The following is a 25,495-nucleotide window of genomic DNA, read 5'->3' on the forward strand; positions in this document are numbered from 1 at the left end:
TATATTCCTAAATATTTCTTTACCGGATTCCAGGGGGTTAAAGCAAGTATTTTCTGTGCGCCTTATAATTTTGAAACTACAGAGTGAAAATCTGACCACCTCTGCGGCAAATTATAACAACAATAACACATTCAGAACTCAATGACTTTTGGCAGTAAGGTCTGTGAACTGCTTTAAGGAGAAGGCGGAGTTAATTAAGTTTCGATCTCAAGTTATCAGTAGGCTACTGATGTACATGAGTCGAGTATAATTTTAACACCGACGAACTTGGCACTAAATTCAGTCAGGCTTTTTTCAAATATGTGGAATCATTGGCGTGTTAGTACACATGTAAATATGTGATATTGTGGGTGTTGTCCTTGTGTGTGTGTTTCTGTATGTTGTTATTGTTCTGTCTTTGTTTGGACCGAGTGTGTCCTTAATAAAAAAAGTTTGATGTGTGTATCGACAGTAAAGAAGCTCAGCCCCGCCCTTCCACAGAAAGCGATGACGTCTGTGGTCTCACCTGTAAAGGTAAATGGCATGAGCACACCGTCGTGCTTGCGGATTTCTTAAACATGAGTCGGCAAATAATGCGGAAGTTCACACTGCTTTCGATCGGTCTCTAGTTAGTTTTAATTTCTCGCATTAGTTCGAGCTGGTCTTCGGCTATGTGAGGATAAAAGAAGAGACACTGACGTCAGTCTGCCTGAACGTAACAGAACTGCTTTGAAAACTTTGATCTGAGGATGTTCTTCACTGATCGAGAGGTACAGTGTGTGTGTGTGTTGCAGGTGCATAGGTAAAGGCCTGTCTGTAATTGATCTTGAAGTGTTTATTCATTTAATTGGTCAACGTGAGACTTTTGATCGCTCATGCGAAGAAAAAGGACTAGTGCTGTTTTCTGAGTATTTAGTTAGAGCTATTTAGAATGAGAAATGCGCTATTAATCATGGTAAGTGTACAGTAAATTAAATAGAAATATATCATTTTCAGTACAGTAGACAGCAGTAGCAGTTTCTGTTGCACTCACCCTGTCGTAAACATTGGCTTTCACCACTACTAATATTACTGTAACATGTTCCACAACATATAGAGAGGCAAGTTACAGTAACAGTATATGTACATGTTTTTGTTTACGGTCTTCTGTCAAGCAAGAACTTTTGATATGACTTTTATTTTTCCTTAGTGAATGACTCATTTGGATTATTAAAATGTGTGTAGTGTAGTTATTTCAGACAGGTTTAACAACGTTATTTAGCAGGCATTAATGTCCACAGAAAAGGACCTATTCTGAGGAACACTCATCTGACCTGAACATCTTGTTGCTGATAACTTTCAGGTGTATGCTTCAGAAAAGAGACTTTGCTGTGACTAAATATGTTTATATACACTCATGTTTTACTTAGACAACTCATTAATTTGCTTATAATTGCTTTAATCTTGTGTGATGCATAAAAAAATAATTTATTACGGATGAGATGTTTTAAACTCATTATTAATGGATGTTGTGGCAGAGTAAAATTATCATGTGTTTGTATTGCGTAAAATGTGTGCAAATACGGAATGAATAATGGTGCTGTTGTGGTTAAACAGGTTATTTGTCATGAGGCTGTGCTGCTTCTTTAAACGTCATAGAGCAAGAACGTACTTTAATTATTGTGACTTCGGTTAATGGTTATGTAAGGCAGAGGTGAGGAATCAAAATCCTTGTTCTTAGTGGTTCCTCAGTCTTTCTGTCTTTCCGACAAACACACTCAGACACTTGTAGTTCTATAAATGGTTACCCAAAGGCATGTCTTGACCTGTTGTCACACCAGCAGTAATAGATGCAGTCAAAGAGGAAGTAAAATGTAGAACAGGAAGAAAGAAATCTTTAAAAAAATTATTTTACAAAAAAGTTCAGATTTTTTTTTTTTTTACTTAGACTGATTTGTTTCACACCTTTTAGTAGCAACAGTGTTATAAAAGATATGCAATAGTAAAGATAATCCCATAATATAATTCCCATCCCATTGGCTTCGATTTCTATAACAACACATGGTTTCTGAAAGACTGTAGGCCTAGGTGAGCTCCACTGAAGTCCAGATAGACTTGGGTCCAAAAATCTGACACGGCTAATAAAATAAAATTATAATTTAAAAAAAGTGTAATTATAAATTATACTGTCAGCGTAACAATGTGAGTGAAAATCTTAAAGAGACAGTTCAGCCAAAAATGAAAATTCTGTCATTAATTACTCACCCTTAGTCGTTCATGCCGGTCAGTCTCTGCCGCCATTCACGAGTACCACGACATGCGTGTGCATTCCTCTGCTTGTAAACAAGGTGCAGCGCATGCGGGTTCTACGTCAGAACTCCGGCTCCTGCTCAGCACCATCACACGCATGTGTTGTGGTACTCTCATGAACGGTGGCAGAGACTGACTGGAAGAGAAGAAATTGTTTAATAAAGTAATTATTTTTGTTTTCTTTGCGCACAAAGTATTCTTGTAGCTTCATAAAATTACGGTTGAAACACTGATGTCACATGAACTATTTTAAGGATGTCCTTACTGCGTTTCTTGGCCTTGAATGTGGTAGTTCCCTAGCTGTCTATGCCGGGTCAGAAAGCTCTCGGATTTCATAAAAAATATCTTAATTTGTGTTCCGAAGATGAACAAATGTCTTACAGGTTTGGAACAACATGTGGGTGAGTAATTAATGACATAATTTTTATTTTTGGGTGAACTATCCCTTTAATTGTTAAAAAAAAACATGAAAAAAGACTTTTGGATCCCACTGTACAATAATATGGTCGATTTGCTTTTTACAGTATAAAGTAGGTTAGTCATTAGGTATTAATGTCCGGCTGTCATTGTAATAACTTGCACGAGGATGGGTTAGAAATTTGCGTTTCAATTGAAATATGGTTTGGCGTCACAAACAAATGCAATTTGCATAATGCACATTTTTCTTTACAGTATGTCATTTTAAAGAGATTGAGTCGATTTATTGCAAGTACATAGCAGGTTAGTCATTAGGTATTAATGTCCGGCTGTCACTGTAATAACTTGCACGAGGATGGGTTAGAAATTTGCGTTTCAATTGAAATATGGTTTGGCGTCACAAACAAATGCCAGTTTGCATAATGCACATTTTTCTTTACAGTATGTCATTTTAAAGAGATTGAGTCGATTTATTGCAAGTACATAGAGTACATCGAGAAGGCTTCTGCTGTCCACAGTACACGAGGGACAGTGGGAGTAGATGTAGATTTCTACAATTTATGCATATAAAATGTTCTTTACTTATTCTTTGTCATTCCGGTGTATTGCAGGCTGATGTGGCTCTGTATGAGCTGGACAATGGAAATGAGCCTTTACTTCCCTCACAGGTAGGAAAAGAAACCATGTGACGTGTGCATTTCGTGCATTTGTTGGCCAACTGGCTTCGATACCACAGTCGTATTTCTACAGAAGCACATGCTCACTTATGATAAATACACATGCAAAGCACATGATGATGTTATATCTTACCACACTGTGGTTATAATACCACATTCACATCAACACTTGCCCTGCATGATCTAAACTTCCTGAGAAAACCAAGTGACAGTCACAGACACAAATACTGATACAAAACCAGACCGCAGACAGCAATAATACAGTCAAACATCTGATAAAAAATTGATATTCACAGAAAAATAGTACAGTATGCCTGCAACCAGATTCTTTCAGTCTTAAATTAGTTGTTTCTGCATTTGTTTCATTCAGCGTAACTTATATTTTCCTCGGTTATATGACTATGTCCTGGTGGCTCAAAAAATGGAGGATATGGAGGACCAAATCTTCAAGAAGCAGGATGCCTTTATCTGCGAACTGAAACAGAAGAACATTAAAGTGACTGTATGTTATGTCACTTTCACACGCACTAGTAATGTGTCAGTTAAATTGAACTCTTACTCAAGGCTCTCGTGATTGTTCAACAGAAAATTGAACATGCTGGAAAGGTGTTCTTCGGTGTCTGTGCACCTGAGGAGATTTTTGCAAAGTACAAGTACTTGCTAAAGGTGTCTGATGCCTGTAACTGGAGCGGAGAGCAAAAGTGTGACTTGTCTGTCTCATTCTGCACCAGGTGAGGGTCACAGTAAGCATTTGAAATCTGTTGTGCCATTCAAAGCTTTTGTAATGAGTTTCTGTTTCCATGTTTCATAGAATCCGGATTGTCCACTTTGTCTTGAACAATACGTTTATAGGATCAGGAGGTACACTTTTCCTCTTGCAAAGCTCCTGCTTTCTCTGTCTTTCATTTTCACTTTCAGTTCATCTTTTTTTCCCATCGTTGTCTTATTCTGAACCTGAAACTAAGAACTTACAATACCTTATACTCACCAAGGCTGTATTTAATTGATCAAAATACAGTAAAAACTGTAATATTGTGAAATATTATTAACATTAAAAATGACTTTTCTATTTTAATATATTTTAAAATGTAATTTATTCCTGTGATGGCAAAGCTGAATTTTTTTAGCAGCCATTATTCCAGTCTTCAGTGTCAAATGATCCATTGAAAATCATTCTAATATGCGGATTTGCTGCTCAAGAAACATTTTATATTATTATTATAAATGTTGAATTCATTTGTGCTGCTTAATATTTTTGTGGAAACTGATACTTTTTTTTTCTAGTATTTTTGATGTATAAGAAGTTAAAACGAACTCCCTTTATTTGAAGAAGAATTTTTTTGTAACATTATAAATGTCTTTATTGTCACTTTTGATCAAGTTAAAGGGATAGTTCACCCAAAAATGAAAATTCTGTCATGATTTAGTCACCCTCATGTCGTTCCAAACCTGTATGAGTTGCTTTCTTATGTTGAACATAGAAGATATTTTGAAGATTGCTGGTAATCAAACAATTGGTGGTTGCCATTGACTTCCATAGTAGGAAAAAAAATACTATGGAAGTCAATGGCAACCACCAACTGTTTGATTACAAGCAATCTTCAAAATATCTTCTTTTATCTTTGACATAAGAAAGCACCTCATACAGGTTTGGAACGACATGAGGGTGAGTAAATGATGACAGAATTTTCATTTTTGGGTGAACTATCCCTTTAATGCATCCTTGCTGAATAAATGTATTTATATCTTTCAAAAACGAAGTAAATCTTACTTACCCCAAACTGGTTGTAAGATTTTGTTTTCATCTTTAAGCCTTTCAAACACTTAGTCTACCAAAACAGCTTTAGATAAAATGGGTATAACGTGATACTTAATTGAATCTAAAAGTGTTTGTTTAAGCACATATTAAAAAGCCTCAGAAATAAATAGAAACACCCATCCATGTTCAGTTTGTTTTAAGAAATATTAAAGGGACGAGGACTGAGCCTCTCTAATATAATCAATGTCTCTATCCACTATTTTACACTGCAAGAGGGCCTTAGAGACCTGCTGTGTCAAGGTGCTTTTGAGTCCATCTTCTGTCTGCATGAGGTAAATGGCTTCAGTGTAGATGAATGTAACAAATAAGGGCTGAAAGACAAGGAAATCATAAATATCTGAGCTTTTTATTTTAAAAAGTTGTTAAACATTGACTCGTCTCTTTAGAAAAAAGAGCAGAAAAAACTAAGGAAGAAGTGGGCAAGCTGGTTTGCAGTAATGAAGCTTTTTCAACAGCCTGTCACTGATATCAAGTAAGTTCTCCTTGTTTTATATCTTATCTTGTTCTACCTTGATCGTCATCGTTTTTTTTAACACTATCTGTTTGCACATGTCATTTTTAGGGACTATTTCGGGGAGAAAGTGGCACTGTATTACCTGTGGCTGGGCTGGTACACGCGCATGCTCGTCCCTGCAGCTGTTATTGGTATTGTTGTGTTCTTGTATGGCCTTGCCTTCTTCAATACAAGTCCGCTCATGTGAGTATATTTAGAGCAAAGAGATTCACGTGAGTGTTGAGGTGTAGAGACAGATGACAGATCAGATTCAGACCGACTAATCAGATTTTAATCTACACCAAATTATCTCTAAATTGTGGTGTTTTCTTACAGTCATGAAGTCTGTGACTCCAACATCACCATGTGTCCAAGATGTGACATAAGATGCAGCGTGTGGAACCTGTCTGACACCTGTACAAATGCCAAGGTCAGTGAATAAACAAGTCGCAGTTTAATTATAATTCAGCACTTTTCGACACTATTAATTGTTGTGTGTATATATGCAACAGTTAATTGTGTTGAAAAGGGCTGAATAGTATCGGACACTATCGTTCAAACTTAGGTGTTGGTAAGATTTTTGACCAAGTCTGCATTTATTTGATCAAAAATACAGTAAAAACAATAATACTGTGAAATAATATTACAATTTAAATAACTGTTTTCTATTTTAATATATTTTAAAATGACATTTCCTGTGGTGGCAAAGCTACATTTTCAGCAGCTATTATTATCCAGTCTTCAGTGTCACATTATCCTTCAGAAATAATTCTAATATGCTGATTTGGAAACCGTTCTGCTGCTTAATATTTTTTTTTCAGAATTCTTTGATAAATAGAAATTTCGAAAGAACAGTATTTATTTGAATAAGAAATCATTTGTAACATTATAAATGTCTTTATTAATGTCTTATTAATCTTACTGACCCCAAACGTTTGAACGGTAGTGTGTATTCAGAATAAATGGCACTATTATCTGCCAGTGCTTTTCTGTCGTCTTGACGAGATGTGTAAATGCTTACAAACAGGTGAGCCAACTATTTGACAATGAAGGGACAGTGGCTTTTGCCATGTTCATGGCAATTTGGGGTGAGTTTTTCCCCATTTAGCAAAAATGAAATACAAATTTCTATGTGATATGACATAGATACTGAAGTACTGTGATGTTGTTTGACTAGCAACCCTGTTCTTGGAGCTGTGGAAGAGACATCGAGCTCTGCATGTGTCAAAGTGGAAAGTGTTTGACTGGTGCGAGGAGGAGGTAGGGTCATTACTTTTTTCTCATCATCACTTTTAGCATATTTAATGTGCATCTTGTAATGGAGCCAAACAACTTGATCTGTCCACAGGAAGAATTGATTTTGGAGATTGTAAATAACCCTCAGTGTAAGCCAAAAGAGTTCAGACATTCCTACCTGCGCAGCATCGTGGTGCTTCTTTTGGTTACATTAGTGGTGAGAATTTTTTAAATTTTAGTTTTACTACACACACACACACATAAACAAGTAATGTAAAAAATAATATCTTATCTTCATTGTGTTCAGTTGGTGGTGATCATAGGTCTGGCCCATGCTCTGGTCATCTGCCGTGTTTTAACTGCAATATTGTTGTCCCAAAGTGAGTGGGACTTTTTCCGTGATCATGCTACCACAATAGCCATGTTATCTGGAGCAGTGCTGCACTACATTACTATTCAGGTTATGACTCGGGTAAGTACTGATAGAAAACTGTCTAATGAGAATAAAACATTTGGTTGTTAATGAACATGGGGACTTTCTGGAAGAAAATAATACATTCGTTTCTTTTCAGGTCAACAAAACTGTGGCATTCAAACTGTGTGAGTTTGGTGGGTATTAAATTTTTTTTTTTTACATAAAATCAATTACATTGATAAACTGACAAACTACTGGTACCAATATGTAATTACTGTTTATTTGCAGAAAAGACCCGCTCTTTTGCAGCCACAGAGAAGCGCTTCACAGTGAAGATGTTCACATTTCAATTCTTTACTCTCTTCTCATCTCTATTTTATGTGGCGTTCTTTCTAGGAAGGTAATTGTGCGTATGTGCTTTTGTAGTTATTTACTCTTATGGCAGGCTATTCAAAGTGTCTCTTTATGCTGTACTTAGGATCAATGGCTATCCAGGAAACTATGTTCGAATTGCAGGAAAATGGAGACTAGAAGAGGTAAAAGTCATGCCAGTATTACTGTACATTATATGTACATTTATATTTAGAAATGCTTATTTAGCTATATTTATGCATTTGTCAGACACTTATTCAAAGTGTGATTCTAATCTAACTGCAAACAAATATTTCTTTGATTTAGTGTCATCCAAGTGGCTGCCTTACAGACCTCTTCATCCAGATGGCTGTTATTCTGGTGCTCAAACAAACAATCAACAACATATTTGAGTTCACAGTGCCGTAAGTGTTTTCTGAAATACTGTATGCACTAAAACCAAACAAGATAAAATCCTCATATTTTTCCAGATTCCAGAAAAAAATGACAGTGCTTATTGGACTTCTTGGATTTCGCTCTCATTTTCTATCTCTGCTTCTTTTCACTTTCTGTTTGTGGCCACAGCTGGTTAAAGCTCTGTTTTAGGCGGACGAAAGCCAAGAAGATGCGCAGAAAGTGTGGTAACTGTTACCGGAAGGCATGTCGAGAGGAGGAGGGCAACTTCAACCTATGTGACCTCTGCAAGCTTCGTAGTTGGCTGGACAACTACGACCTGAATGATGTTAATGCTTTCAGCTTGTTTAATGAGTTTTTGGAAATGGGTTCGTATCTCTCTCGATTACCTGTTTTCAGCACAAACTAGTTTTACAGCACCGCTGACTTACCAATAACATCCAATTTGTTTACTGTAATATCATTTTTGGATTGCAAAGATTTATTTTAGTTATATTTTGACATTTGTTTGAGTGAACTTTACAGTAAAGCCACATGCTTTATTTGTGGTAATGTTCCCAAGTCATCCACTAACCTGTACTGTTCTCTGTGTCATTAGTTCTTCAGTTCAGTTTCACCACTATTTTTGTGGCTGCCTTCCCTCTGGCTCCCTTATTGGCTCTTATCAATAACATATTTGAGATCAGACTGGATGCCATCAAGATGGTCAGCCTTGAGCGCCGCCTAGTGCCCAAAAAGACAAATGACATTGGTGAATAGTTACTGTATTTGTGCAGTGATGATGATGTGTACGTCAGTTTTCAGCATCAAGTAAACACATTGTACCATGTATTCTCCTCTGGCAGGTGTGTGGACTAGAATATTAGAAGCTGTCGGGGTGATGGCTGTCATTGCTAATGGACTAGTGATTGGGATTTCCTCTGACTTCATTCCCCGTCTGGTGTATCGTTATCATTATGGACCTTGTGCTACTAGCAATAGTACAAGCATGGAGTGAGTAGTAAACTAAACAAACAGTGTTTTCCACCTTTTCATCTCGCCACAACTTATTGGCAAAGAAGTGTCAAATCAAAAAGTTTGTTCGTATATATGACACTAGATTACTGCTGTAATGAGTACATTTATTTTGTCTGATAGCTGTATGACGGGATACATCAACAACACTCTGGCAACAGCATTCATGTCCAATGACAAAGTGAGAGAGGACTTCAAGCAATTGATAGTGAATGGATATAATATTACGCAGTGCAGGTGACACTTGTTTTGTTGGTTTTGATGTACCTTTTAATAATGCAGATGAACTTGATTGGTTTGTTCAATAAGGGAATGCTTCATGTCATACAGTGTCATTGCATTGAATGTGTATTGTGTATTCTACAGTTACAAAGACTACCGCAATGATGAAGACCAGAGTCTCACCTCTCAGTTTTGGCTCATTCTGGCACTCCGCTTTGCCTTTGTTATTCTGTTCGAGGTACAAATATTAGAGCTATTTAACTTAACTTTCTGTTTTATTTTTCTTTTAACACGCTTTACTGTGTTGATTTTTGGTTAAACATTGTCTGAGATCTCCTGTGCTTCTCTCCACTCAGCATGTAGTGGTGATGTGCAAATTTATCGCTGCCTGGTTTATACCTGACAGTCCCATCAGAGTGAAGAACGACAGGCTAGACGACAAACTGAGAAGACTGAAAAAGGAACTTCAGTAAGTATTTTCATGTGACTGAGATATGAACTCTTTCTCACTGCTTTGCATTGTTGTAAAGTTATATTAAAATATTTAGGAGTCCAGTTATAAGCCTCAACAGAGAGAGTGTGGTGCTTATTAACTGTTCTTGTTTTTCTGTCTCTAACAGGGAAGCAAGTGCAATCTATAACAGCAGATGCACTGAGGTGTGAACGATGAAGCTTTCAAACCAGATTATTTTATATCAGAGATTTGAAAACCTGACTTCCATGTGCACAACAAGACTTTACACACTGAAGATTTCTGTTTTTGACTTGAGACCATTATCTCACTTGCATCCATACGTGGGATGTATCTCTTCACTTCACTTCTTTGAGAGCCATTATTGGAGCTTTGCTCTCTTTGCAGTTTACAGTTTTCCCTCAAGATGAGTCATATTTGCTCTGCTTCAGAGGGATGCACCATACATTTTTTTTGGTTGCATCATAAATTGTTTCTGAGAAATGAAAGAAAATTTGCCTTTTGCCTGTGAGAATGTAAAATCAGACAGTTTATTAGTATGAAAAAGTCCAACAAGCCTAAAAGTATCCATTAATTTTGTTGCCCAAAAAATTATTTTATGATGATTTATGTTGCCTAGAAGAATATTTTAACAGGATATATTTATATATTTTGGTGTTTACTTTTAAGAAGTAAGAAATGTGTTATGCTCTTTACAGTGCTGTCCATGGCTTTCTAAACAACTGTCGTTCTCATTAAATATAAATATATTTTGATATTGTATTTTTGATACGGTCCTATTAATGTACTCATTAATTGTGTTCCAGGAATGAAGTAATGGGGTGAAATAAATGTTGAAGTTGAAATAAAACGGTCAACATTTTTTCCTCCATAAAGTGTCAGTAGACATGCATGTCTACACTGCTGTGTTGCTTCAGACAAAGAATGATTACTTCTATTGCACAAAGACATTCCATTAGTTACTTTTGACCAATGTGTTTTGTCTTATTCTCTCAGTTGCTTAAGATAAGCCAAGTTATGTTAGGCTACTTCCCTCTACATAATTTCGCAAGAATTTAATAGTAGAAATAATAGTAAATGGAATGTCTGGAAGTTTATGTTCTTTCCTTGTTGTTTGCCGTCTTGGAATATTGGCTACTTCCCTCTACATAATTTCGCAAGAATTTAATAGTAGAAATAATAGTAAATGGAATGTTTGGAAGTTTATGTTCTTTCCTTGTTGTTTGCCGTCTTGGAATATTCATAAATCTTCCTAAAATATCAATATGTCTTCCTTTTTTATCTAGTCCTTGAAGATATATGGAAGTGAGATGAGACAGATGTGTCTCATCTTGTAGTGGAATGTATGCATTCACTCTTTTTATATAAAACAGCAGATTTTTTTACAGTACTTTTCTTAACTACTGCTTCCTCTCAGTGTTGCTGGGTCACACATATGGAACTGAGTAATTTCATGTGTTCATATTTCTGTGGCTGCGTTGGGCTTCTCTGTTCAGCCAAACATACTTGGCTCATACCACTTAAACCAGATATGCATAAAATGTGGAGTGCCTTTGTATTTAGAGACATTAAAGGTCTTAATCTTCATTTTAAATTACCATTTTCCTCTTGCGGATAAATTTTTACTTCTGTCTTTGAGATTTTTTGTCTTTAATGTTTAGAGAGTAAACAGTTAGAACCAGTTCTCTGTTAGGAAAATGCTTGGCAGAAGATCTTTAAAAACAAACATTGCACTCTCTGTTCTCTCCCTCTCTTCATCCACTGAACTCTGTCTCTCTGAGTAAAGTTAGGCCAAAGCTCTTTGTCAGCGTTTTACAATTCTGTCTCTATATTGAAGAGAGAGCCGCTTTGGTCAGTGGTTGCTCAGGATGTTCCTATGCACTCAAATAAAGACCACAACAATTGTACACTGACCCATAATGCATTCCAACCTATCAGCCATTGGCCTCAAGAAGCCTTCCAAAAAAGAAGAAAAGAGTTGAGTAAGCATGCACAAGACTTTTTTTTTTGTATCAGTTCCCTTTAAATTCCCCTGGAGAAAAAAAAATGGATTGATTCAACAGATGCAGAAAGAGGGAGATTCTGAAGAAAAAGGGAGAGAGGGAAGGAGATAAAGTACATTAAAGCACAAGAAACTGAAAGCAATATTTTTCATGTGTTATATTTGTGTGAGGTGGAAAATAAAATTGTGTGCACATCAAACTTGAGAATTGATTTTTTTTCAAGAAAGTTATATCAAAATCATTGGTGGTTATTTGTTTAGTCTTTGCAAGTGGCACACAACAAGGCAGGACATAATTTTGCTACACAATTCTCTGGAAATTACTTATACAAATGTTCAAATATGCATTTATTTCGAAAGGCAATACGTTTGTCATAATTGTGCTTTCAGAGTAAGGCTTTAACAAGATATTTAACTTCAAAGGTTTATTTCAGATATAATGTCATTCATATCCACTTTTGCACTCAAAATCCAAGGCTAATATAACTGTAACAACCACAAAAGCCTGTAGCAGTGTTACATGGAAAGCAAAAATTGCATATATTTATTGCAAAACCAACAAAATCTGTTTCTTTAGTTGTAAACAGCTACAACATTTTAGTTCACAGTTCATTTCAGTTTCTCTTTCTAGACTTCATGATTATAGCCTTTAAACTGTGAATTTCTGTGTGCAAAATAAAAATATATATATTTAGGATAAGCCGGATAAGCTGGACAGGCTTATATTTCAAATCTATGTAAAAGAAGCAGGTCTGATGAAAATGAGTTAGTCTTTGGAGTAAGGTGTTGCTAAAGGAACTAATGGCTGTTAATGTTTCATGTCTATACGCTGCCTTCTCTCAAACAGGCCTCAGGTTCATATCATTCATTCAACCATTCAACCACACACACAAGTGTGCATCTCGGCCTGTCTGTTAGACTTAGTGCTCTGCAAGCATGCTTCTATATCTCCGGCATGTTGTAATACTTAAGGGTGCCGCTGGCTATAATTTATACTCTAGTAAAAACTTTAGAGTTCACTCACTCCACTACAGGTCACAATATGTGTGTGTGTGTGTGTTTGAGAGAAATAGGCTGATTGCATTTCTCTTGTGACTTTGGTGGTAAAGATATGTAAAATCCCATGGACGTCTAATGCCTTCTTGTCCAATGAGTTTAGCACTATGTCATGGACAGAGATTAGATGGTCATATCTGTGAAATCTCGTCTTGTGAACCCTTTCTGCAAAATAAAAAATAAAATAAAAAAACAGAAAAAGAGAATTTAGTAGCAATTCTAAATTGGTAGTATATAACAGGCTAAATATAAAAGATAGTAGTCATATAATGCTGAAATTGGTACACTGTATAAGGTGATGGAAAGGAAGTTGCCCAAACTTAGATCAAAATGGAACATCATGCATTCCACTGTCACATTTAACATGGACCACTGATCTGACCATTCTGAACACCACAGACACGCAACAGACTTTAACTAGTCTTAGCCTCAAACAGCAAACACATGAACTGCCCACAGTTCATTTACTGACCATCAAAAAAAAAAAAAAAAAAAAAAGGCTCTTTGGAAAAAAAGTACTGACCTGCAACAATGAGTGCTTCCAAGAAAGAATAAAATCACCGGATTGTACAGTTTGTGAGGTACTTGGAATCAAAAAGTTTTGTTTAGGCTACTACTAGATATCTATGAGTATACCTGTGCTAGATTTTGTGATCCGAATGTGATCGGAAGTACAGATTATTTCAAATATATAATCCAATTTGTACTTCCGATCACATTCTGATCACAAAATCTAGCTATTTTTTTTCTGCACATTCATTCAGTTTATTTTGGTATTAATTTTATATTTGAATATCATGCTGTACAAGGACTTATGGTTGGTCACATATGAGTCAAACAGTATCTTTCTGTGTAACTAGTCAATGTGACTAGGCTTTAACTATTTAATATAACAAAACCGTTAAATGACATGTCTGACAACCATGATATTTTGACCTTTGACTGAGTTTGTCATCAGTTTTTGGTAGTATGTTTACAGTCCTGCTTGAGTAAATTCATTTTGTTGTAAACATGCTCCAATATAATTAAAGACATGAGAAAAGTCATTTTAACAGTAAAAACAGAAAAGACACAGAAGTGTCATGTCTGGTAATCAGTAATGGGTTGTAGGTAAATATTTTTCCAGCTCAGTTATATAACTGACTGAGAGAGCTGATATCACTTAGGAGAGCATCTGAACAGCTTTACAGTATCCTTAACTGAGCTATTCATACACTGTAACCGCCTATTTTTATTGACTTGCCATAAAAAAAAAACAGTTGACCATTGGCCAAGCAGGCTGATACTTGGTAAGCAAATACACTCAATACCCATCAGTGCAAAGTCTGTATACAGTAAGGTATCCATTTTCATATCAAATTACAGAGAAGAAGCTTTTGTCACACGCCTACTACTTGCGACTCTGAACAGTTACACAGTCATTTGTGCTTTTTTAGCTGGGTTTTACACCGAGACTCACCTGTTTGTAATCTTTGTGAAGTTTGGTGTACTGAAACATGTTGGACAGAACGGTGGAGGCGGCCCTGGCGGCTTTCAACTTCCCAGGACTGGGACAGAATAAGAAGGGAGAAACGTGAGAAGCAATGCTGGGACATTGTGCCCTTGATTAAACAGCTAAATAATGCAACAGCATGTAGTCTATATTACAACAGTAGTGCTGAGAGGTGGTAGGTGAGGTCCAATATAAATGGATCATTTAGAGTATGATTTGTGCCTGAACATTTCAAGAAACCTTGCTGATTTCTTATCATATCAGTTGGGTCACAGCTGAACTTCAAAGAAATTATACTTTCTCACTTCAGGTTTAAAGTAACAGGGCTGTAAGCACCATAAACGTTGGGGGCCTCCATAAAAGATCCAATATTCAGAATAGTGGACAATAAATATGGGTTTTCAAAAGCCAATTCTTACACTAGCACCTCCAATCCCATCTTTTGGCCAGATTCAGCCAGATGTAGCTTTTACTCACAAATGAAAATATTCACATTTGTGACATGCTCTTTTTTTTCTCCTTCTGCATATATAACCAATTACTATCAGAGGTAACAATTCAAGCCAATCAGCTTTTAAGTACGTCTTGCTCTTTTCACTTTTAGGAATAGAAAGTTCATAGGAACTGCATTTATTTGAAATAAAACTTTTTAGTAACATTATTAATGCATTTACTGTCATGATCAATTCAATCCTCCCATGCTGAATAAACATATTAATTTCTTTCAAAATGTTTTTTTAAATTATTATTTTACCTGTTGTCATGAGATGTCTTAATGCTGACCAGCTTGGGTAGTCCATCAAAGTAAGTGATATCTCTCGCAGCTAGAGAGCTTCCTGTAACCAGGTTGTTGAGAACCCCACAGATGTTGACCACCACCTCACTAGAAGGTTCTTTCTGATGCCCATCACTGGGGAGTTTGTTCACCAGAATATTCACCACTTTGGTAGCTATGGATAGGAAGCAATAACAAATTTAGCTGGAATTGCACAAACAAAAAGAGTGAATGATATGTGTGTAGTGTGACTAAGCAGGCGCCCTGTGGCCCAGCGGGGGTGGATTATAGTGAAGCAGAGAACTGAGGTCAGGGTGGGGATAAACGGGCGGCAGCGGATACTGGGAATGACACAAGTATGAGTCTGATGGGAGCTGAAAAGAATGTGTGGGAGTAAAAACAATGTGTAAGAATCCCATTTAATACTATGAGGGGGAACGGTGCACTCTGGGAAGTGAGAATAAAAATACAGATTGTCGGGTTTTTCATAGTTATCGCCTTGCGCAAAACTTCATGTAGGTTTTTGCTGATCTAGACATTTTCTTTGCCAGAATGTTGAAATCTTGGCTGGGGTGTTTTACACATTAAGATGTGATTAAAGCCAGAGAGCTGGAGCAGAAAGTCATTCACTAACCCATATCAGCTTTGTTTTTGCAGTGTCGGGAGAGGTTCCTCAGCAGACCCGTGAGAGAACGGAGCTCGGCATCTGTGGGGCTTCGCAACAGGTCGAGAATCACCGGCAACATCCGCTCCTGCTCCAGCGCCACACGACACAACACAGAGGCCCACTAAGAAAGAACAAAGGAAAATGGTGAGTGAAGGAAAACAAGAGAGACAGAGAGCAATCAGTTATACAGTCTGCCAGATAAAACACAAAGACACACGCACTCTTAAAAATAAAGGTTCCAGATGGGGGATTTTACAGAGATGTCACTGAATAACCTTGACTTTTAAGAGTGTAGGAGAACAGCGAGAAATGGGATGGAAAAATAAAGATGGGAGAAACATGCAGACTGAATAAGTAGGAGAGTTTAAGAGCACACTGGAGCACTAAAAGTGATAAATAACAGAGATAAAAGTGACACATTCAGCTACTATTAAGATTACGTTACATAGTGCTGGGCGGTATGACCAAAAATTTATATCACAGTATTTTTCAAAATTATACCGGTTTCACGGTATATGACGGTATATTTTTTCCCATGCATGACCGGGTGTTAACCATATTTTCTACTGATTGAGAGAGGAAATACTGCAGTAGATTGACTTAGAATGCCCTATTTTACTGTCACGATGAGTGAATATTGTCAAAAAATACCACACTAAATAGTGACTAAACACGACCCCTTTTAATACATGTTAACCAGGAGTCACTCTCATTTATAAATGCATCTACACTAAAGAGCGGCTATGCGGTGGTTTTGCCTATATTACTTTTTTGTCTCATGCAGCGCACTGCCTGCGTCTGAGTAACAAACTAGAAAAAAAAGTGCATAATATTAACAGACGAGTCAGTGCATAATATTAAGTCAGGCCTCGCGCTCGTGGGGCAGTACTGGCGACATCTTCCAACTGAACGATGGCTAAGGTTTATCCAAAAAAGTAGCTAGGTTTGTCAGTATGTATATTCTATGGGGAAAAAGCCGCTAAAAGGGTCTGAAAGTTGCTAAAATCTAGTGCTGAAGTCGCGCTCGTGTGTGTGTGAGACGCGGGAGCTGATGGCAGGGGGCGGTGGATATTTGTGGTGGTCAATGTGGATATTGTGGATGAGTTCTTCTGTGTCATCACGTTCTATTAGTTCTACAGCTTTAGTTTCAGAACTTTCACACTTCGTAACACATACAGCTGTTCCCTCAACACAGTGCAACAGTGAAAAGGAACCCCTTTCAAACAGTGTCGCGTTCCGAACGTTGTTTAAGCGACATACACCGGTATTGCGGTATTTTAAAAATTCATATCATTAAAAAAATAAACACCGGTATTCGGTATGAACTGGTATACCGCCCAGCACTAACGTTACATATGATTACGACTCACAAATTAGATTAAATATGAGGATATTGTGGATGAGCTCTTTTGTATCATCACGTTCTACTAGTTCTACAGCTTCAGTTTCGAAGCTTTCACGCTTAGTAACGCATACAGCGGTGTCCTTGCCACAGTGCAACAGTGAAAAGGGACCCCTCTCAAACAGTGTTCCGAACGTTGTTTAAACGACATACGTATTGCGGTATTTTAAAAATTCATATCATTAAAAAAATAAACACCGGTATTCGGTATGAACTGGTATACCGCCCAGCACTAACGTTACATATGATTACGACTCACAAATTAGATTAAATATGAGGAAGTTCAGTGTCGTATCTGGTATCTCACCCTGCTGTCGCCCGCTGTGATGTTCTGCAGGGCTCCCGCCGCTCCCTCACGTGTGGCTGTGTTTGTTTCGGTGTTCTGCAGGATGCGGTTGTACAGAGCGACTATCTGAGGGTGCCACAGCCAATCTGTTCCTTTCGGGACTCGTGCCACTTCAGAGAAGGTGCTCAGGTCTTGATTCCTCTGATGGGACACATTATAACTCATTAATGACAGACTGCAGATATGAAGTATAATACCTCTGTCTATTGCACTGGAGAGATAATTACACTACTCTTCAAAAGGTTTGAGGTCAGTAAGAATTTTTTTTTTAAAGAAATTAAAAATTAATTTTAGCAAGGACGCATGAAATTGATCAAAAGTGACAGTAAAGACATTTATAGTGTTGCAAAAAAAATGTTTCAAATAAATGCTGCTCTTTTTAAATTCCTATTCATCAACAAAATTCTGAAAAAAGTGTATTATTGTTTCCACAGAAATATTAAGCAGCACAACTGTTTTCAATATTTATAATAATATAATATAACAATAAGAAATGATAGAATGATTTCTGGAAGATAATGTGATATTGAAGAATGGAGTAATGGCTGCTGAAAATTCTGATTTCCTACAACAAAAATAAATTTTTCTAAAAAATATTAAAATAGAAAACAGTTATTCTAAATTGTAATAATATTTCACAATAATATTGTTTTTACTATATTTTGATCAAATAAATATAGCCTTATGAGCATATGATTTCTTTAAAAAACATTTAAAAAATGGCCCTGTTCTTAAAATGTTCAATGGTAGAGTATGTATTATTATTTACAATATACTGTATATTCAAAGAATATCCTATATAAAAAAGGATATATTGTTGTAAAAAAAAAAAAAATGTCAACAAATAATTTCGGGAAATATTAGATTAGGTTTGGGAAAAATCAAATGTGAACAATATAAAATACATAATATGTGAAAGGAAAGTAAGGTTAATAATATTGCTAATACGTTAAAATGTATGTTGATGTGATAGCAGATTGTGGGTAAGTGACTGACATCTTTTGCTTTCTTGCTCTGTGGTGTGAAGCAGCCGATGGGGTCGTTGTGCCGCGTGACCTGTGCTCGAGTGGGTCCTTCCAAACGCATCTGAACTGAAGCAGGGATCTCAGAGTACAGCTGGTACGACAGGTTGCGCAGGACACACACACAGTTTTCTACACCCTAGAGGCACAGAATTACAGAATGAGGATTTCAAATGCTTTTGCAAATGATGTTTTGATTTTATATAGATTTAATAACAATTGTTTTCTAATTGCCATGTGAGAACTACTGTAGATCTAGAATGGTTTTCAACTGGCAAAGATGCACTTTGTGCACTGGCTCAAGGCTAGCATATTAGCAAGCACAACATTTGAATGTCAATTCTCAGGTCTGACCTTGTCCTCTCCTTTTCCCTCCTGTAGGGAGTTTTCGATGTATCCAACCAGAGAGTCTACCAGCCCTCGCGTTTCCCGCATCTGCTGCCTGGTTCTTTCATTCACTGAGCTCAGGTTCCTTCAATGCATATAAAGGGGTGTTGTTAACATGTCAAGATGTTTTATTTCATGCATTTGTGTTAAAATATTTATAGGAGGTTAATCTTTATTGTGTCTATAAATCTTTCCAGCGGGAACTCTTACACGTTGAATACTCTTTGTATGGCGTCTTTTACAAACTTGTATATTACAAAAAGGTGGCAAAAACCATTAATAACAAACATAATAATAAACATCAGTAACATTATAAACATCAGCCATAAACATTCATATCTGAGGTTGTTAACCATTGAAAGCATGTGAGTGATTGTGTGTACAGTGTATTAACTCTTATTTTTATTTGCTTTATTTCAGGTACATTTTTAACAAATATACAAGTATCTGACATTATGCACAATAACAGGCTGATATATATATATATGTATATTCTGAAATATACAATTTATAATTTTATTTTTTTAATGTTAAAATGAAGCATTCATTTTGGATACATTTTATGCTCCCACAATTGAAATATCTGGGGCTTTTTATTAAATTCGTTGACATTTGTGCCCCATGCTCTTGTTCATTTTTAACTATGCTGTGCATGCATAGAACTGAAATGCATTTAAATGCATGCATGTATATGTGAGGTCTGTACCTGAGGCAACCTGTGGTGTTGTAGAAAATATCAGCCTCAGACGCACTCTGTTGAATGACACCAGCATCTCCTCCTCCAGACAGAGGCACCAGCACTCTCTCCGTCAGCTCAGACAAACTCTCTCTGGCCAGCCTCTCCTTCAAACTGTCTTTAGAAGACAGGTTCCACAAAATCCCTACAGAGACCAAGAGAGAAAGAGAGAGAGATTTGTCAAAGACACTTATAATTTAAAATGTTTAGTCCTCTTTAATGAGTTTAGCTTTTTGCATATAAATATAGTATTTATTCGTAAATGCTGATGGAGTGTAACAACTAATAGTCTATTACATTTTAGTTATATCATATATATATATATATATATACTGTATATATAAAGTTTTTTTTTAAAAATCTCATCTTCCACTACTACAGCATACTTTGTATCTACATATATGTATCCCAAAAAATGACTTTAATCCAATTTCACCACCTAAACCATGTGGTTTGTAAAAAATTAAAATAAAAAATCATGTGGATTTCTGCCATTCAGACTAAATAATTCATTCATAAATCTAAATGGATTTATGTAAAAAAAAAAAAAAATGCATTTCAAAATTTAAAACATGTTTATTCATTTCATTATGAAAATAATTGACGAACTGACATTGCAGGGATGAATATTTTAAACATATGACCGCCCAGTCATGGTAAAGTAGTAGTCAAGCATTAAAATTCAAATACTGCAAAAAGTGCATAATTGAGAACTACTGCACATATTATAAGCAGTAATCTAGTCGAAATATCTATATTAATCAAGAATAATATGTTAATGTGTGATTAATATGTATAAAAATGATTTTAAAAACAACAGCACATTTACATTTATAGTCTAAATTCTCAAATGTTATTTAGTATGGGGATGTTTACTACACAGAGCACTAAGCTGCTAGTGACTTGTGAGGTTTTAAGGCCAACACAGTTAAGTGTACAAGTCATGAAATGTCACTAAGAGACCTGGCAACCCTGAGTCCAGCAGGAAAGAATGTCAAGGATTGTTTACTAAGTGAGTGTGGGTGCGTGAGGGGGTGGGGGTGATAGCAGAGCTCACAAAGCACAAAGGCCTCTGGGAGTCTACTTCCCACTGCATCTGAGACTTAGAGCGATTCCAGGAAACAGCCAGACCGCTTTTTTCTTTTCTGTTCTCTCTGTTTCTCCAAATACACTCGTTCACTGTTCCGCTTAGCTCTCTTCCTGTCTGCGCTGACAATTCTGCTTGGCACTTAAAAATCACCCGACTGATGCAGGTGGAATTTCTGGACTGAAACAATACTGATGTATATACTTGACTTCTAGCTAAGACATGCGTGCCACTTTGTATTTGCAAAGTGAAGTTCACAGTCCAAAAATTTGCCTTGCTCTGAAAAACAAAACTCACACAAACATACCTGTGATATTTTTGCATAGTTCATCATCGGGTTCTCTTAAAGCACCAATTAGTTTGCTAATTCCACCAGCTTCGATAAGTGCTGTCTTGTTGTCCATATTCTCGTAGATGAGGTTGCGTGTAGCTCCTGTTGCATAGCGCTGAACTTCTTGGTTCTCACTGCTAAACAGCTGTACTAATGCTGAGATGCCCTTCAAACTGCACACCTGTGCATCAAGAAAAACATCTAGTTTAGCTTTGTGAGAAATATCCTGATTCCTAAGTGATCCCATGTCTCTGAATCCCATTTTTGTGTTTCAAACTTCATAGACAAAAATCGTTAATCTCTTGAACACTTTTTTCAGCACAACATGGCAACCTGCTCAGACATCTGTCTGTGTTTTGCCACCATGTGCTCTCAGGCGGAATGTTCTGCCCCCTGAGGTCCAGGATAAAGATTAAAGGCAGGGTGAAGGTATTCTCTCCATCTGGCTTGAGTATAACATATAACAATAGAGACGGAAAATCAGCTTAGCCTTGAGCTTTACCATGCTCCATTAATTATGCAAATATATATTTTGCTGACAACTAATTTTTTTTTAAACAAACTTCACATGATTTACTTTTTGTTGTAGAGTTGTCTATTTGTCTTAATTCCTTCCCTTGAACATGGTTTATGTTTATAGACTTTAAAAGGATTTTTGGTCATTTTGTCTACTCGACCACTCAACAGATAAATCAATCCTTGAGGATTCATTCTGCGCTATTTTTTGCACAATGGGTTATTGTACTTATGCATCAGTCTTTGGTTGCTGCTGCCTGTTTCTTCAGTGTCTCTGGCCATGAGCTTTGAGATTTTTAGACAAAGTGTGAAGTTCATAAGAGTTCAACTTTTTAAAACACGTCACTAGGCCCGGCATTCTGTTCCTGTCGGATGCACTTCATCTAGCTGCTTTTGAAAGGAAGAACACATCCTGTGTGTACGCCCTCTAATCCTGTCCAAACAGAGCTCTGTTGCTGCCCTGGACTGAAAGCCTCGATAATATACTTAAGAAAAAATTGCTATCTGCCCAGGATGGACCCCAAGGAAATCGAAAAAAATTACACTGTAACCAATCACAACATTAAAACTTATGATCTCATTTCGTTGTTGATTTCGACTGAATTGAGAAATGTTTCGAAGTTTAAAAAAAATCAAATATTAGTGGTTATTTGGAAAAATCATAACATTATTGGATATCTTTCACAAGGACATTAATAAGTGCATGAGGTTTCACCGATTCGTGTGAAATATAAAGGTAAAATTGGATCTCTATTCTCATTTCCTTAGTTCTGTCATAGTACAGTATGTGTTATTTCCATAGTGTCCTTTGTTTCAAATGTATATTTCTGATCTAATAAATATATAATTATATATTTTTACCATGGTCTTGGCTTCATTGCTGTGGTAACACTGATGCTGTATGTAGGCTGCTCCCAACATCTGCATAGCAACATCAGTGGAAGAGAGGTAACTGACTGCTGTAATCATGTCCAGGTTATGGATTCTGTTCATTCACACAAACAAAATGGAAAGTGTTACAAAATATATTCTAAAAATATAATGTACTTAAAATTTTTAATATGTTTTTTATTAAATAAAATTATATTTAATTTGTGAGCATAATTTAAAACATTACCCATCAAAAGTTTAGGGAAATAATTTTTTTTTAAAAGAAATTAATACTTTTATCCAGCAAGGATATATTCAATTGATTGACAGTAAAGACTTTTGGATTGTTACATATTTCTACTTGAAATAAATGCTGTTCTTTTTTTAACTTTCTATTCATCAAAGAATCCTGATAAAATGTTTCACAGGTTCCACAAAAACTATTAAGCGTCACAACTGTTTCACAACCTTGATAATAATGTTTCTTGAGCAGCAAATCAGCATATTAAGAGTGATTTCTAAGGATCATGTGTAGGGATGTAACGATTAAAAGCGAGCCGGTTGAAAATCGATTCAAATAGTGACGATTCAAATTGGTTGAGATGCCAAACAAATCGCGATACAATTGGAGTAGACGTTTATATGAATGTATATCTGAGGGGAACTTACTATCTTTAGAAAAGTTTATGTGGTATTTTCTTTTCATCTTGCCTCTGAACAATGCATATTAAAGTAGTGTTCATAAGTGCAGCTCTGCTTTGTTTACAGCGGTAACCCAGGAAACACTGTATCATTGCTGTTCATGAGCACCACCTGCTGTCAGCGAGTGAATCTGCATCTCATTCAGCTCGTCTGCGGTTTCTTTCAGATATGTTTTATGTAGTATAGTTTCACAAAACTAATGTCAGACCATTCTGTTTTTGCTTCAAATTTCGAAATTATACAGTCTAGATACAGTCTAAATTAGATACAGTCTAATTTAGATTAAAAACTACTCATGCTGCATGTATGCTGCTTCTTTGTTTGGAAGAGCACAGACCTTAAGTTTGTTCATATTAAGAGATTTATTTTATTTGTGTAACTTACTTGTTTGATTTGGGGTTTGTTTTAAAATTTCAATTTAGTTTTGTTATATTTCAATTTCACAAAGAAACGTGCAGCAATAGCCTAATAAAACGACACCTTTTCATTTACTGTATAATGCCTTCAATCTTATTTTGTTAAAAAATTGTGAGAAAATCGAATCGTGAAATCAAAATCGTGAATTGAATCGAATCGAATCGAATCGTGATTTGAGTGAATCATTACATCCCTAATCATGTGACACTGAGAACTGGAGTAATGGCTGCTGAAGTTCTGAAGTTTTAGCTTTGCCATCACAAGTATTAAGTACATTTTAAAATATACTAAAACAGAAAACAGTCATTTTAAAATATAATCACATTTTACAATATTACTGTTTTTTTCCATATTTTTGATCAAACAAATACAGCCTAGATGAGCATAAGGGACTCCATAAAAGAGTTCGTTCACCCAAAAATGACAATTCTGTCATGAATTACTCACCCTCATGTCGTTCCAAACCCGTAAGACTTTCGTTCATTCAATTTCACAAAGAAACGTGCAGCAATAGCCTAATAAAACGACACCTTTTCATTTACTGTATAATGCCTTCAATCTTATTTTGTTAAAAAATTGTGAGAAAATCGAATCGTGAAATCAAAATCATGAATTGAATCGAATCGAATCGAATCGTGAGTTGAGTGAATCATTACATCCCTAATCATGTGACACTGAGAACTGGAGTAATGGCTGCTGAAGTTCTGAAGTTTTAGCTTTGCCATCACAAGTATTAACTACATTTTAAAATATACTAAAACAGAAAACAGTCATTTTAAAATATAATCACATTTTACAATATTACTGTTTTTTTTTATTTTTTTTTTTAAATCAAATAAATGCAGCCTTGGTGAGCAAAAGAGATTTATTTAAAAAAACATACAAAAATCTTACCAACCCCATACTTTTGAAGGTTGTGTATGTGTTTAAGATTTTTGAAGACTCATCAAGTGTTTAAAGCAAAAGTTCTCATCATGCATATTGCATTGTATGAATGCTTCTATGTTGTATATACCTATAGGCTTGAATTTTGTATATATGGCAAGAGAACATGACTAAATGGAATCAATTGACATTTTCTTAAAGGGGTGGTTCACTGTTTTTTTTCTAGGCTTGATTGTGTTTATGGGGTGCAGTGTAACATGTGTTAATGCTTAATTTTTTTTAAAAAGCATTATTTTTCACATAATTTACCTTTATTCCACACCGCTCTGTCCCTTCTCTGAGAAACACGATGATCATTTCCTTCTTGTATGAAGCCCCTCCATCAGAAATAGGCGATGGGCTCTGATTGGTTAGCTAGCCCAGTGTGTTGTGATTGGCTAAACCGCCTCTAGTGCGCATCTAAGCGTCCCGCCCCTCACCTCAGCGGCATGTGCTCCGGTTATATTGTAAACAACGGTGTTGTTAATACGATTGAGAAGCAGAGGATATTATTGAAGAGGATTATGCAGAACCTGTGCAAGCACGGCTTTTAATGGAAGGCCTATGTTTTTTGTTGGTTGTTGTCTCATACTTTTAGATACGCTGTTATTTGTAAATGCTACTGCTTATGTTAGCTTTTAATATACAGTTTTATCCTGATTAAAGCTTTAATACAGTACGGCAACTGCACGTGCGTGTCCATGTATAACGCTTCTCATAGCTATGTGAAAATAAGTGTATAATTGGAACAGTTCATTGTCGGAGCTGAGCTGAATGAGAGAGAGAGACATGCAGAGCATGTGCAGAGCAGGGGGACGCGAGGAACAGTATTAAGAACTGCTGCTTTAGAACATTGATTTTGAAACTTGTGAATCCATTAGAATCGTTAGAAGACAGAATCGCGATTCATATATGAATAGATTTTTACATGCACCTCTAGTTTTCTCTTCCTCTTTTCTAAAGCA

At 36.2% G+C, this 25,495-nt stretch overlaps 2 protein-coding genes across 5 annotated transcripts in view; one reads left to right on the top strand and one right to left on the bottom strand.

The window, feature by feature from the left end:
• The first annotated feature begins 512 nt into the window (after nt 1-512).
• On the top strand, nt 513-10,779 carry LOC107755081 (anoctamin-9-like). Its single transcript, XM_016571741.1, has 24 exons — nt 513-749; nt 3,297-3,353; nt 3,733-3,864; nt 3,948-4,093; nt 4,174-4,223; nt 5,395-5,453; nt 5,568-5,653; nt 5,744-5,878; nt 6,011-6,104; nt 6,702-6,762; nt 6,852-6,934; nt 7,023-7,127; nt 7,218-7,382; nt 7,483-7,519; nt 7,614-7,725; nt 7,804-7,861; nt 8,004-8,101; nt 8,262-8,458; nt 8,689-8,841; nt 8,936-9,083; nt 9,228-9,341; nt 9,471-9,564; nt 9,683-9,795; nt 9,947-10,779. Exons 1-24 carry the CDS (start codon nt 729-731, stop codon nt 9,987-9,989), a joined length of 2,361 nt encoding a protein of 786 aa, XP_016427227.1. The 5' UTR covers nt 513-728; the 3' UTR covers nt 9,990-10,779.
• Nucleotides 10,780-11,812: 1,033 nt separating this feature from the next.
• Nucleotides 11,813-25,495, bottom strand: part of LOC107755082 (plakophilin-3-like) — a 26,327-nt gene continuing 12,644 nt past the window's right edge. For all 4 annotated transcript variants that reach the window (XM_016571744.1, XM_016571742.1, XM_016571743.1 and 1 more), the window contains 10 exons: nt 22,479-22,602; nt 21,078-21,282; nt 19,654-19,828; nt 18,915-19,032; nt 18,535-18,699; nt 17,500-17,679; nt 15,758-15,911; nt 15,103-15,298; nt 14,316-14,403; nt 11,813-13,021 (listed from right to left, as the gene is read on the bottom strand). In XM_016571744.1, the coding sequence (XP_016427230.1) occupies nt 12,980-13,021; nt 14,316-14,403; nt 15,103-15,298; nt 15,758-15,911; nt 17,500-17,679; nt 18,535-18,699; nt 18,915-19,032; nt 19,654-19,828; nt 21,078-21,282; nt 22,479-22,602 (1,447 nt within the window). In that variant the 3' untranslated portion in view covers nt 11,813-12,979. The remainder of the gene's footprint in view (nt 13,022-14,315; nt 14,404-15,102; nt 15,299-15,757; nt 15,912-17,499; nt 17,680-18,534; nt 18,700-18,914; nt 19,033-19,653; nt 19,829-21,077; nt 21,283-22,478; nt 22,603-25,495) is intronic.

The sequence above is a fragment of the Sinocyclocheilus rhinocerous genome, unplaced genomic scaffold (genome assembly GCF_001515625.1).
Source record: "Sinocyclocheilus rhinocerous isolate Xijiao unplaced genomic scaffold, SAMN03320098_v1.1 scaffold591, whole genome shotgun sequence".
Lineage (NCBI taxonomy): Eukaryota > Metazoa > Chordata > Actinopteri > Cypriniformes > Cyprinidae > Sinocyclocheilus > Sinocyclocheilus rhinocerous.

What these genes read in the sequence shown, in the direction of transcription:
- LOC107755081 (XM_016571741.1), top strand. Translation starts at nt 729, where the DNA reads ATGTTCTTCACTGATCGAGAG. An exon ending in TTGACTGGTGCGAGGAGGAG is followed by an intron (nt 6,935 to 7,022) that starts GTAGGGTCATTA and finishes ATCTGTCCACAG; the next exon opens with GAAGAATTGATTTTGGAGAT. An exon ending in AGACTGAAAAAGGAACTTCA is followed by an intron (nt 9,796 to 9,946) that starts GTAAGTATTTTC and finishes TGTCTCTAACAG; the next exon opens with GGAAGCAAGTGCAATCTATA.